The following is a 14,197-nucleotide window of genomic DNA, read 5'->3' on the forward strand; positions in this document are numbered from 1 at the left end:
CAGTTTACTTTGTCCTACCAAGACAGCTGAAATGAGCGATTGTATCTCCCGGACTTTTGAATTAAATGCATCTTGAGCATTGAGCTGCCTTGTTGTTTAATTCTGAGCCTCTCCTCATAAGGAAGTGCATCAAATGTCTTCTCCAAAATCAGGTCGACAACATTAGCAACGTTTGCCGTTTTGCATAGCTAACAGCTAGCTAGATTTCCTCTTAAAATAAACAGCCTTTACTAAACCGAAACGAAAGCAAATAAAAACTCTCAAACTCTATATTTACGATTTTATTTACAGTACATAGAAATGGAAATAGGAACTGTATATTGGTAGGAAAAGAACGAGAATGAGCAGCAGCTAGTCTGATGACTTCACTTGCCAACACACCACATAATGGACTGAGCTTGAATCCCTCTGATTGATGCGACATAACTTGCTAACTTTAGGACTGCAGTTGTCATGAACAGTTTTGCACTCAAGTTTCCATCAGTGAAGAGTTTATAACATCAACCTGACTTCATGTTAAAACTGTTAATGTTATAATCACATTGTCTGTTATCACCCAAATGAGGATGGGTTCCCTTTTGAGTCTGGTTCCTCTCGAGGTTTCTTCCTCATGTCGTCTGAGGAAGTTTTTCCTTGCCACCGTCGCCACAGGCTTGCGATAGATTAGGGATAAAAATTAGCTCATGTTTAAAGCTATTCAAATTCTGTAAAGCTGCTTTGCGACAATGTCTACTGTTAAAAGCGCTATACAAATAAACTCGACTTGATAATCACGTTGTCTGTTATCACCCAAATGAGGATGGGTTCCCTTTTGAGTCTGGTTCCTATCATTTTAAAACGCTGTCAGTCACGACATTCAAAAAGAGATTTCAGAGTTCCTCCCATCATCATACAGAAGCCCAGCGTCCAGTCCTGCCTTACTGTCAGCGACTCTCCGTAGACCTCCAGTGAAGCCAGGGGTCCGGAAATTACGTTTTAAAAGCATGTTGTCCAATAAATGTCGAGCTTTGCTGCACAGAGATCAAAGCATATCCGATAGTGGCATTAAACTACAGAGACGCTGAGCATCAGTGGGTTTTCAATGGGTCGTGCTTCCGCAGGCTTCTATGGAGAAAACTCACGTTATTATGTTATGACCACCAGTAAGAAATAACTGCTGGACAAACTCGCTGTAAAATTGAGCGCTTTCTCGCACAAAATATCGATTTGGAATAAGAAAGTTAAGTCGTGTAAATACATATTTAACAGACAAACTTTTTCGTGACATTTTACAGGAAGCTGGGCTTCCTTTGTCGTCTTAGAGGAGTCACCTCTGATACTGATGCCCTTAACTGTTACAAACTAAAAGATGTTCAACATCACAACCAAGAAAAGGGTGCCAATATTTTACTCTTTAGTAAAGATAAAGATGTTTCTGTAAACTTTACCAGACTATGTTAAATTACTGAAGAGAAAAAAAAAAAAAAAAGGGTGGGGCGCAACCACACACCACCATGGCTGAATCTCTACACACGTAAACACTGGGTCGTCCTTCATCTTACTCCAGGGGCAAAGACAGGTTTTTAATTTGGGCACCATGGCGAGCGTAGCAAGCCTAAATTTTTTTTTACACTATTTTCGTGCGTAGCGTGCCGAAAATTTTTGACGCATCATTTTTAGTAATTTTTTTAACCAATTATAAATATATCGAGCAATAAAAATAATAGAAATTACATAATCCATGTGTAAGTATAAAGTAGTGCTGTATCTAAAAAGTCAAAAGTTTTCTCCAACATTCTGAATAAATAAAGATAAAAATAGTTCATGAATTTTTTATATGCATGAAAAATGAGAAACAATATGTAATATCAGTCTATTTGCACAAGAGTATGGGCAGCAGAGAACTTTAAAATCTCAAACAGTGAAACAATAATGATCTAGAACAATCAAAATATCAAAAATATGACATATGTATCTGTCTAAATCAGGGCTTTGAACCGGTTCAAGGAACGAAAACGAAAACCGGGAACTTTTTCTATTTCACATGGAACAGAAACGAAACCAGAAACTTTATTATTTTTTATGTTCCGGAACAGAATCGCTTATTAAAAATAATGGTAACCGGTTAATACCGGTTTTTATTTCGTTCCTCAAAGTTTCCGTAGCCTACAAATAAAAAAAAAGTCATTCTTCTCCTGTGCAAGTTTCTATGACCCACTGGGGTTCACTTCCTGTGTGACGTTCGCTGACTGAATGGAGAGAGCGGGAGGGTGGACTACTATCACACGTCTACATCTGAAATAAGAGGTAAATATTGCAGTCTATCGTTATTCAAAAACGTCAATTTCAAACACGATATCAATATATTTGTCCACGTTAATGAGAGGCTCGCGAACATTAAATGACGTTAACCTCTGTTAGCCTATCAATGCATAGGGCCTGACTAGCCTTTGGTAACACACTAAACAAATTATCTTTCATTTTTGGCACTTTTTCTGTTTGTGTAGATGGGAAGACATACTGAGAATCCAAATCGCCAACATTTGAAATAATAATTGTTTTGAATTATTTCTTGTCTTATTTAATGAAGGTTGTAATAGAATTAGCCTACATTTGGCTTAAGCTGGATGAGACAAAGACATAATTTTATAGCCATTTGTTAAACAGCTGACAGGGAACGTAATTAACCGTTCCAGGAACGAAATTTTTTTGTTCTAACCGGTTCGGGAACGTCTATTTAATGGTGGAACCCAAAACCGGAAACGTTAAAATTCCGTTTCTGTTCGGAACGAACCAATAGGAAAAAAATTCTGGTTCAAAGCCCTGGTCTAAATTAAGCTATTGATACATATCGAAAAAGCTAGAATATGTCAATTCAACAATATATCAATTAAAATAAAACAAGATATCAATATATAATATAATCACATAAAATAGTTTGTAGTATGTCTTTACATATATTAATAATAGGTCCAGTAGTATAATTAGTAAATTAGTATAACAGTCATTCAACAACACAAAGTTATTACTCTTCGAATTAAATCATTTTCTACAGAGAAATTTGTGTGCAAGATATTTTCTAGCAACAAACACATACCGTAAAACTTATTTATAAACCTCCCCATTCCCCCGCCTGTAGACTTAATAATGCCATCGATTGTGCGTTTTCCATGAATATATGAACTGCTGTTCTTATTATGCAATTTACCAGTTGTCTTAGGTCTACCACGACCCGGCATGACGTGTCTATACTATCAACAGTATCACAAACCGACAGCCACGTGTCATCATGAATCGTTGAGAATTTCACAACATAAACAAAGGAAGTATATTTTACGACATTCAGATGTCAGAGACTCGGACACGGTTTACGGTAATCGCTAGACGCATTTCATGTTATGAAGCGACTGAACAACAAATTGAAATATATATGCCAAAAAATGACATTTAACGATAATTTAAAAATATTTTGGGTTCTCAACCCTTATGAAACAGGATTTTTTCTTCTAATTTGGGTGATTTTCGTATGTTCTATTTTGGGCCTTTTGACAAGCCCGTAATTTGGGCGCCGTTATACGGTATGTAACTGGGGCTGTATTTGCCCTTGTACTCAAACCAATAAAACACATTCGCCTTTGTGAAAGTTGTTCAACTTGAAACTCAAAGAGAAGAAGAAGTGCGAACAGTCAGATTCATTCACACAAGTCACGGTCTTAACACTCACGGAAGAGGAACTGAAAGGATTCGCAGTTTACTCAAAAGGGAGAAGTCCTGAATTTCCTCAGATGGGAATTACACAAAATTAGCAAACAGTTCCGTCTGACAAAGGAATAAATATCTAACGAATCTCAATACCACGGATGAAAATGGCTCACGATACATTCCAATGATACACCAAATGTGAAATTAAGATAAATACATATTTAAAAATGTCAGAACCTTGAGGTCCGGGATGTTGAACTTGTTGTTAGTGGACAGGTTGTTGGTGCGAGTGGTGGCCACCATCAGCTTGTCCCACGTCTGCTGGCAGGTTTTCTCTCCAGGAGCCGAGATCAACCAGAACTCCGTCATGACTGAACACTGAGGCAGGAAAACAGCAAGAGGTCACTTTTATTATATTACGTACCAAATCCGACAGGACATGCATGCAGTCTTACTCGATGGAGGTTTTACAAATCACTATATTGCATCTATACTGCAAGTTGGCTTAGTGGTTAGCGTGTCCGCCTCTCGATCGTGAGTTCTACTAGCGGTCGGGTCATACCAAAGACAATCATAAAAATAATACCTACTGCCGTCTGGCAAGGCACGCTGCAATACAGATTTGAATGGGGAGTCAAACTCTTGCGGTTATCAGAGGACTAGCCCCCCACTGTAACCCTAGCTACGTAATAGGCGAGAAGCCGAGGGCTACGGAAATGGAGATCGGCGCCGCCCTATGCACCACATGGCATGGGAAGGGACTTTGACTGATATTGCATCTATATACAAAATAATAGGTTTAAACGGGTTAAAATACATGCCCTTTGGGCTTCTATGAGAAGTGAGCTTGGAGTATTCTTCTCTCAGAACAAGGAAATGTGTGGACAAGCTCGTTTATGGTAATTACACGTACGCTACAGCAACACTCCTTGTAGTAATTTAATTACAGGACAAAAAAAAATAATAATCACAACTCATCATTATCAAAAAGTATTACGGTATGTTTGGACTTCCAAGTGGTGCAACAGAAACATATTTGCCCAATGATCAGGAGATCACAAGTTCGATTCCTGATGATGCCACAGCTATCCATGTTGTCTGGGTAGAGGGGGATGGCATAGTCTCTCTCAGCTCAAGATTGTGCTTTCGTTTAATTGTGCTAAGCCATTTGAAAAGATAAGACTGGCTTCAAATAGCTTAGAAGAAGCACGTGTTAGCCTTTCGCGCTCCCTGATTGATTGCTGTCGTGCAAAAGACCCATGTCTCACTTATGTTAGCAACCATTGTCCTGGGGGACAAGCAAACTTTGTTTGCATACTGAAGACAAGCGATATTGAAGATGTCAGACGTCTGTAGTCCGAAGAAAACTACAGCTAAAAAAAGCTTTACTACCGGATTACTTGGATAATCTTAGTCAGAAAGACGCAAAGGATAGATAGATGCGGAAATTAGAGTTGTTTTTTTTAAACAATAATTTATTGTCTTTTTTAGAAACAAAACAAACAACAGTCCAACACCACCAAGTCCAGAGCAAAATACAGTATTGTCCAGAAGAAAACACAGGTCCATGGGTTATAAATACACAGCATAAACATTTTTTACACAAAAGACCCCGTTATACATCAATTATGTTTAAAAACAAAATTTGATCCCCCTTTCTGTAATATCTCGGCAAGCTCACTCAGCAGGTGATCAAGCAAAGGCTGACATATCCTGTAGAAAGCATCACAGTTACCGGCGCTCCATCGGACACACCCTGAATGTTTCTCTGTACCACTGTGTAACAGAAGGGCGCTGCGCCTGAATCCACTGAAACAATATACACCGCCTTGCCATATGTAAAAGTTTACACACTAACATCATTTGTCTTGATGATAAAGAAAACCCCTCCACAGACAGTCCCAGAACAAACAGCACAGGGTTCAGTGGGATTGTCTGGTGAAATACTGAGCAAAGTTCTATAGCAATGTTTTTCCAAAATCTAGCAACTAAAGGACATTGCCATATGCAGTGGTAGTAAGTCCCCACATCCGTATTGCACTTTACACAGAGAGGAGAAATCTGGGGTGAATTTTATTTAAAAACTCTGGGGTGCGCTGCAGTCTGTGTAAAATTCTGTATTGGCTTTCCCGGAGTCTGTTACATGTAAACATTTTCTTAGCAGATTTAAACGCTTTTGACCATGCTTCTGCGTTAAGCTCAACCTCAAAGTCTGTTTCCCACCGAACCCTGTTGTAATACAATTCAAAGATTGTAATTTTCCATAAAAGAGAGAAATGAATTTAATTTTAGTGAATACGTCCTCATTATATTTAAGAAGAAAGCTTTCAATCAGATTTAAAACAGGTTGGTTGTCTGGAAATTTAAGAGAATTTACAAAATGTCTCACTTGCAGAAACCTAAAGAAGTGTTTCTGTGGTATACTGTACTTGCAGTGTTTCCCACAGACCAGGTAGCAATTTGTGGTGCTCCACTGTGCCGATGAGGGAATCGTGCGCGGTGGTGTCGTGGTGGTCGGTGGAGTCGGTCATTGGGGTGTATGCAAAGTGTTTACAGCGGGCGGTGTTCAAACAGCTATTCAAAGCCCCACAAAGCTGCCCGATATGATTGGAGCAGTGGGCAAAGCTGTTGGCACTCAGACTGTGGATTTTCAGAACTTGAACCACAATATGGTTGTTATCTTGGAGAAACTTTCGGCTTTGCAAGGAATAAGTTTCTCGGAGACCAATTTGAACAGAATGGACGGAATGGACAGATATGGACGAGCGGGGTGGACGTGCAAAGACTGTGTCTGGAAAGACCAAACAATTTATATCTTATCGACATTCAGCTCCCCGAGACAGCACCGGCCTGGCCTCGGTTCAGGCCGTTGCTGAGGCAACATTTCCCCCTGAAGGTCACTGCTGGGAGACGCTCTCGCATTCCTCGCATTCCTTCTCCAACTTTCCGCGGTCGCCATTTTCATCCCCAGTGTGACAAGCGGGTGCGTGACCAGCGCCTTCATGGCTGCAGGAGCGGACGGCTGCTTGCTTGCGCTGGGTTACCTCTACCTCCTTCCCTCCCCCCAACCCCCACCCCTGATTGCCCCCTCTTTTCCCCCCTTTCCCCCCCTCAAGTCCCGTGTTTAAAGTGTACTTGTGTTATTGTGTGCAAAGGTTTTTTAAATGTTCCCACACTGTACTCCTGACAGGAGCATAGTGGGGGGGGGGTTCTTTTTTTCCTTATCGCTCCTCATGTTGTGTTTCCTTTTCTTTTATCCCTGTCTTCCTGTCCTGTTCCCCCTCTGTAAGGACAGGTTGGTGGTCAATTTCACTGGCAACAGTGATAATAAAGGATTCATTCATTCATTCATTTTTCTTCAGAGTCACCTGCTGGGACTATTTTAAAGCTACAAGAAGCATTTGAGATTATTCAGTTCAATCTAAATTCTTTTAAGTTCTTTAAGAGAAAACAGCTAAAACAATTTTTACCAGAACCCTGCCTGGTTTCATTCCTCAACCCAACTTTACATTACAGGGCAGGCCATTCGTTTGCTGGGCTTGATGTTGGTGGAAAACCTGTCTTTTAAATTTATGAAAATTACTCACCAAAATTGAAGTTAAAGTTTAGTTTTTACCTTAGTTTTTTGCCTTTTTGGTAGCAATCTTTCAATCATTCTTTAGTTGACATTCAAGGAATAAATTGCAAAAAACAAGCTGGAGGTTTTTATTTTAAATATTGAACTCAACACTTACCTCAACGAATACTAAAATGAAATAAATAAAGTAACAACAAAAGAATAATAAAATAGATAGCATCAACTAGGCATCTCTGCGAGTATAACAACCTTTTATTTAGGCTAGTGGGAAATCCTTATTTATTGTGAATGTCAAGCCATTATTAATAACTTGCATGAATGCTGAAGTGGGATAAACGGGATAATGCAATAAGGCCAGTTCCTCGCGTCAAGCTGCTACTGTATGCATCAAAATTGGTTTATAGCCTGACTCAGGGATGTCCGTTTCACGTAAGCCAAGAAGGCTATGATAAAGCTCATCACGAGCACGACGTAGGCTACCTTTTAAAATAAGGGGTCGGAAGGCGAATCGGGAAGGCTGCGTTATTTTTAATTTGCCTAACAGGCCTACTTGCAGTCCGGGTATATGCGCAACGGCAGGCCTGTGTACACACCTCTCCGTCTCTGTGTGTGTGTGTGGGGGGGGGGGGGGGCGCGCACGTGAACGAGAAGAAAGAGCACTATGAATGAACGGAACGATACGCAATGGAATTTTTTTTTTCCAAAATCGCGAGTCTGATTGTGTGGCGATAGGAATCCATTGTGTGGCGCTGCGCCACACAATGGTCTATGTATGGGAAACCCTGACTTGGTTTGAATTTGTTTAAAGGACATAAGATTACCCCTTTCAAACAGATCACAGACAAATCTTACATTTTTAGAATGCCAATCATCAAATATACCAATGCCGATACCTGGAGGGAAAGCCTTATTCCTAACTAGAGGCTGCAGTGCACTCGAAAAACCTCTTCTTCCAATGTGAGCAGCAATATTATACCAAGTCTTGAGTGTGCACATCAATATAGTTATTCCGGACCCCCAGTGGAAGTTGGGCTAAATCAATTGATAAAAGACTAAAAAGAGAAAGGGCCACAACACCAGGTATCTACAAGAGGCTTGCCTTGATGTAAAAAGGAATGTAACCAACCTGAAATTATTCGTGCATGACAAGCCCAGTTATAGTAGAGAAGCTTAGGAAGTGCCTGACCCCCTTCATCTGCAGGTAGTTGTAAAATCTTTATCCTTAGCCTAGATTTCTTCCCGTGCCATATAAATTTAGAAAGACATGTCCCTCAATCTCTAAAAACGTTTTTCTGTTAATACTGGGTGGCAGCATTTGCATAGGATAAAGTATTCTGGGAAGGACATTCATTTTAATTAAACTTATTCTGCCTATCCAAGATAATGGGAGGTCGAACCACCTATTAAGGTCATTTTTGATTGAGGCCACAATTGCCTTAAAGTTCAACCTGTACAGCTCTGTTGTATCTGCAGACACCTTAATACCCAAATATATAAGACCTGTGGTCGACCACCTGAAAGGAAAACGAACAGGAATGTCCCATCTCCCCCGATCACCGAGAGGCAAGGCTTCCGATTTGTCATAATTAATTTTATACCCCGAAAAAAGGCCAAATGTATTAATAATGGATATCAGCGTAGGAATAGATGTTTCTGGCTGAGTAACAAACAATAACACGTCATCCGCATAAAGCAAGATTCTGTATTCAGTACTGTATCTCCCAGGGTTACCCCAGAGAGCCCAGGATGGGTTCTTACAGCTTCCGCCAACGGCTCCAGTGCGAGCGCAAACAATAAATGGGAAAGGGGACACCCCTGGCACATCCCTCTGCCCAAAGGAAAAGTATCAGAGGCAGAACCATTCACTAATACCCTCACAGCTGGAGCCCCGTATAACAGTTTGACCCATTTAACAAATTCAGATCCCAAACCAAACCTGTCCAAGACATCAAATACTGTAGGTATCCCCACTCCACTCGATCGAACGCTTTCTCAGCATCTAGTGAAATGGCAAGAGCCCTAAAATCAGTGTTCTGACAAAATTGCACTATATTTATAAAAGCTGCCATTTTTGATATTTCTGTCTTGTTTCCATCATGACTTCCTATTGTATTCAATACTTAACAGTTTTGTGTAATGTCTGGATCTGACGACAGACTACACAACATTTTTGTCTTTCACAATGGTCACCATGCTAGGTTTAGGCAATCAGACTGCCATAGATTGTTGTGTCTTGGTCAGAAGACTGGCAACACTACAAGATTGACCCCGACCAATCATCGTTCACGTCCATGCATGTCGTCCAGGAGGAGGGTCAAGAGATTGTCAATCATGGCTATCAAGGAACGATTTATAGGCACTGTTAAACTATGTGAGGATAATACAACAATTTCTCACATGCTAGACTTTTCATTAGGGTGTCATAGGTCGTCCCAGATGCCACATCACTTTTCTTCGATTAAGTTACACTACAAGGCTTGTTCGTCCTTTCAAAATCGGGCTGAATTCATGTAATCTGATCCCGGCATTAGCAACATCACTGCAATCAGTCATTCTCAAGTTACCAATAGCTTTTTCATGACTTCAAACACTTCAACAGTTGCATTTACCTCCCAGGACTTCATTTATTGGCAACTGTTGTTGCAGATGACGACCTGTTTGAATTTAAACCTGTCTCTAGTGCGCATGTACGAGAGGCGATTATGACCATGCCATCAAATAAGTCCCCGGGGTATGATAAAGTGCCCATTTCAGTAGTTAAGGACTGTCTTGATCACATCCTGCCCACATTAACTGATATCATTAACCATTCATTCTTAAGTTCCACCTTTCCAGGGGCCTGAAGTGGTTCCTCACCTCAAGGATGGAGATCGTGAAGTACCAGGTAACAACCGGCCTATTTCCCTATTACAAGTCCTCTCTAAAGTTGCTGAGCGGATTGCAACGCGTCAATTCGATGACTACCTGACCCGGAATAATCGTCTCTCGCCACATCAGAGTGGCAATCGGAAGTTTCATTCAACCAAAACATTAAGTTTGTTAGTTACTGATCATATTTTCCAAGCCATGGACAACAAGCAAATCACTGCGATGGTGCTTATTGACCTGAGCAAGGCTTTTGACAGTTTGTGTCATTCAACACTACTTAGTAAATTGCAAAGCTTGGGCACTTCTGATAGGGCTCTCCACTGTTTAACAGCTATTTAAGGGACAGAGAACAACGTACTCGAGTTGGGACATCCTCATCAGAACCTCTTACAAGAACACATGGAGTACCTCAGGGTTCAGTTTTAGGGCCCATGCTGTTTGACGTGTATTTGAACGATTTACACAAAGTAATCAAGTTTAGTCACATTGAGTCGTATGTTGATGATACCAAGATCTACTTGTCCTTTTCAACTAAAGACCTTGACATATGCCTCGGCCAGGTAGCTGAAGACCTTCTTCTTGTGGCAGGTTGGTGCTGTGTAAACCATCTTCTGATTAATCCCGACAAGACCAAGCTTGTGTTGTTTGGAGTGAGTCAACTTGCATCCCAGCTATCTGATGTCACACTACCCTTCCTGGGCAAACAGTTAACATCCGTATTATCCGCAAGAGATCTGGGTGTTATACTGGATTCCAGTTTGACTTTTACTGATCATATTTCTGCACTGTTTTCATCACTCTTGTCTAGTCTATGTCAAATAAGTAGGGTTCGTTCATTATTTATTCTCCAAGGAAGTTTTGTATGTAATTTTGAACTCTGTTGTTTTTAGCAAATTAATGTACTGTTCTACTGTTCGGTTTGGAACGTTTAAACAGAATATCCACAAGCTGCAACTTGTGCAAAACTTTGCTGCACGAATATTTACTAATACTAGAAAATACGATCACATCTCTCCTATACTAAATGAGCTTGGTTGGCTGACTGTAGATAATATGCTACGCCTCCGTGATGTTACTATGGTTTATAAATGTTTAAATAACTTGGCACCTAACTATTTAAGTACAAGGCTTACTAAACGTTCTGATGTTCATAGGTATAATATCAGACGTAAGGATCTCTTAAACGTACCTAAGTGCCGCACTGCAATAGTGCGGCACGCTTTTTTCTACAGAGCTGTAAATTCTTTTAATCAATTATCACCGGAAGTAAGGAATGCGACAACACTCGCTTCCTTCAAGAGGCAAGTAAGACAAGAGCTGAAAAGACGCTGATTTTAATTTTTATATTTGCATATATTTATTCTAGTATTATATAATTTTATCTATTATTATTGTAATTAAGGATGTAGGTTTTTTTAAATATATATTTTAACATTAAGCTTCATGTAAATTAATTCTGAAAAACCCATTTAGGAGAATTAATAAAGGTGTATTGTATTTATAATATTTCAAAAGCTTACTCAAGGGATTCGAACTCACAACCTACTGGTCACTAACCAGTAATCTCCTCCATTCTGGTCAATTCAAGTGCAGTACATTTGCTTTACTAGAAGGCTCTAGCAGACTATGTAGCGTGTGTAAAATAGTTTATCACCCATGTCAGCTTAAACTTGACTGATCCTTAGTCAGTTTAGATGACGTGATGAGTTAACTATATTGATTACAGCCCACAGAGCTTCAAACCTACATTCTCAGCAACAAAGCTAGCTTAGGTTGTTTTTTTTTTTCTTCTCTCCCTATCTTGATAAATCCCATTAACATTCGCTTCATTGATTTAAAACTACTACAAAAGTAAAAACACAAACATCAGTAAATGCTTTGGACACTTGTGGTAAAAGGAACTGCAAAGGAAAGGAAATGCAGGACCAAAGTAATAAATATCAGCGATCGGATATAATATATATCCTATCACTCCTTCAATCAAACTTTAGAGATTTTTTTTCTCTCCTTGGGCTCATGTCTGAAATGGGTGGGTTATACAGGAACTTCACGAGGTTATACTAAAGTCGAGTTTAGGAAAGTCTATTAGTGGCATTACAAAGGCAGAGGAGGGTTTGTATTCCCAAAACTATTAGTTATGATCACTACGTTTGGCAAAAACATGAGCAAACACAAAAATCAAAACGATTAATGTAACAGGCAGGAGGGATCAATGCCACTTCCGTTTTTATTTTTTAACTGTCACTTAACACAAAACACGCTTTTCAGCAGTTTCAGAATAAACTGTGTGCCACTGTACTGATGTGATTTCAGCCAGGGGAAGAGATGCTCAATCCCTGCTCCTTCTCTCACACACACACCACCTTCCTCTGCCTCCCTCTCCATTCACAAACCGGTGCTTGACCACACTCCCGCTGCCACAGTGAAAAAGAATCGTATACTGTCTTGCTCAACGAAATAAACTGCACAGTCTGATAGTGAATAGACAGGTTGTTCACCAGAAGTTGTGCAATATAGGTGTATAGTCCAATTACACACATTTCCACTCAGCAGTCTTCACCGTTGCAATGATAAAAAAGGACCTTCTATGTAAACTATCTAATGCACAGGAATAATATTTACATTGTGAAATCAATACTTAATTTTCATTATGACTAATGAATATTGGCCAGAATACACTCAATGAAAAACGGACTTCAACAAGATGAGTGACCAGGCACAAGTTCATCTCAAAAAGATGCATATTTGGGTTAATTGCAGCATGTTATTCACTAATTACAATATTTACAATAGGGAGAAACCTACTAACCAGCATTTGGTGTGTAGGATCCATTGGATCGGTTATATTTTCTGTCACAACTTGAGCAATGCGAATGCTATGATTAGCTCCTCGTCTTGCGGCAAAATTACATAAATGGGTCAGTGCCAATAAACATGGTTTAACAACTTTATTCATCACATGCTTGTGAAATTCCTGTCTGCATTTAACCCATCTGAAGCAGTGAACACACATATATACCTAGAGCAGTGGGCAGCCATGCTAACAGCGCCCAGGGAGCAGTTGGGACTTAGGTGCCTTGGATGGATATTATTATTATTAGTAGTAGTAGTAGTAGTATAGGTAATCGTATGGGGCCGAGTAAAATTAAGGATTAATTTCACAAGTGATTTCGAAGTTCTGAAAATCGCAACTCGGGCAATTTCAAAACTTCGAAATCATGAGTGAAATTGATCCTTAATTTTACGAGGAAACATACGGCCAAATTCATACTTCGGAAGCCATTCAAGTTCACAACATTTGTCATTCACGTTTTCTGAACCAATCAGGGTGCAAGACCATCTTGCATGTTTGAATCAGTTTCTAAAGCGTCTTTCATCATGACACGGCGACACGACACGAGGATTTTGAAAGTGGTTTACAAAATTTTATTAGAACTTCTTTACAAAAGCCATTTTGTTGACAAAATTTGCTAATTTTTGTAACTGTAACCAAGCAACAAACAAGCCAATAGCATTTCAGAAATACGGCCCCGTGTTAAGGAAAAAAAGCCCTCCTTGATTGACCAATCAGAATTGAGTAATTTGGCCCTATGTATTATAATGATTATAACCGCATGTCTTTGAACTATGAGGGAAACCGGAGCACCTGGAGGAAACCCGCACAGACAACATACAAACTCCACATAGAAAGGCCCTCGCCGGCTGCTGGGCTTGAACCCAGAACCTTCTTGCTGTGAGGTGACAGTGCTAACCACGACACCACCATGCCACCCCAACTGAAGAAGAAGAAACCTTTATTTGTCACATTCAAGCACAGTGAAATTCATCCTCTGCATTTAACCCATCTGAAGCAGTGATCTCACACACACACACAGAGCAGTGGGCCCGGGGAGCAAGGGCATTTCAGCCCAAGGCCACCCCACGTTAACCTAACTGCATGTCTTTGGACTGTGGGGGGGAAACCGGAGCACCCAGAGGAAACCCACGCAGACACGAGGAGAACATGCAAACTCCGAACAGAAAGGCCCTCGCCAGCTGCTGGGTTCGAACCCGGAACCTTCTTGCCGTGAG

General features: G+C 40.2%; 1 protein-coding gene across 1 annotated transcript in view; it reads right to left on the bottom strand.

Moving 5' to 3' along the window:
• LOC132867410 (V-type proton ATPase subunit C 1-A) overlaps positions 1 to 14,197 on the bottom strand; it is a 37,723-nt gene that overhangs the window by 22,642 nt on the left and 884 nt on the right. The window contains exon 2 of the mRNA XM_060900306.1: positions 3,919 to 4,059. Coding sequence (XP_060756289.1) covers positions 3,919 to 4,050 — 132 coding nt within the window. The 5' untranslated portion in view covers positions 4,051 to 4,059. The remainder of the gene's footprint in view (positions 1 to 3,918; positions 4,060 to 14,197) is intronic.

The sequence above is a fragment of the Neoarius graeffei genome, chromosome 19 (assembly GCF_027579695.1).
Source record: "Neoarius graeffei isolate fNeoGra1 chromosome 19, fNeoGra1.pri, whole genome shotgun sequence".
NCBI lineage: Eukaryota > Metazoa > Chordata > Actinopteri > Siluriformes > Ariidae > Neoarius > Neoarius graeffei.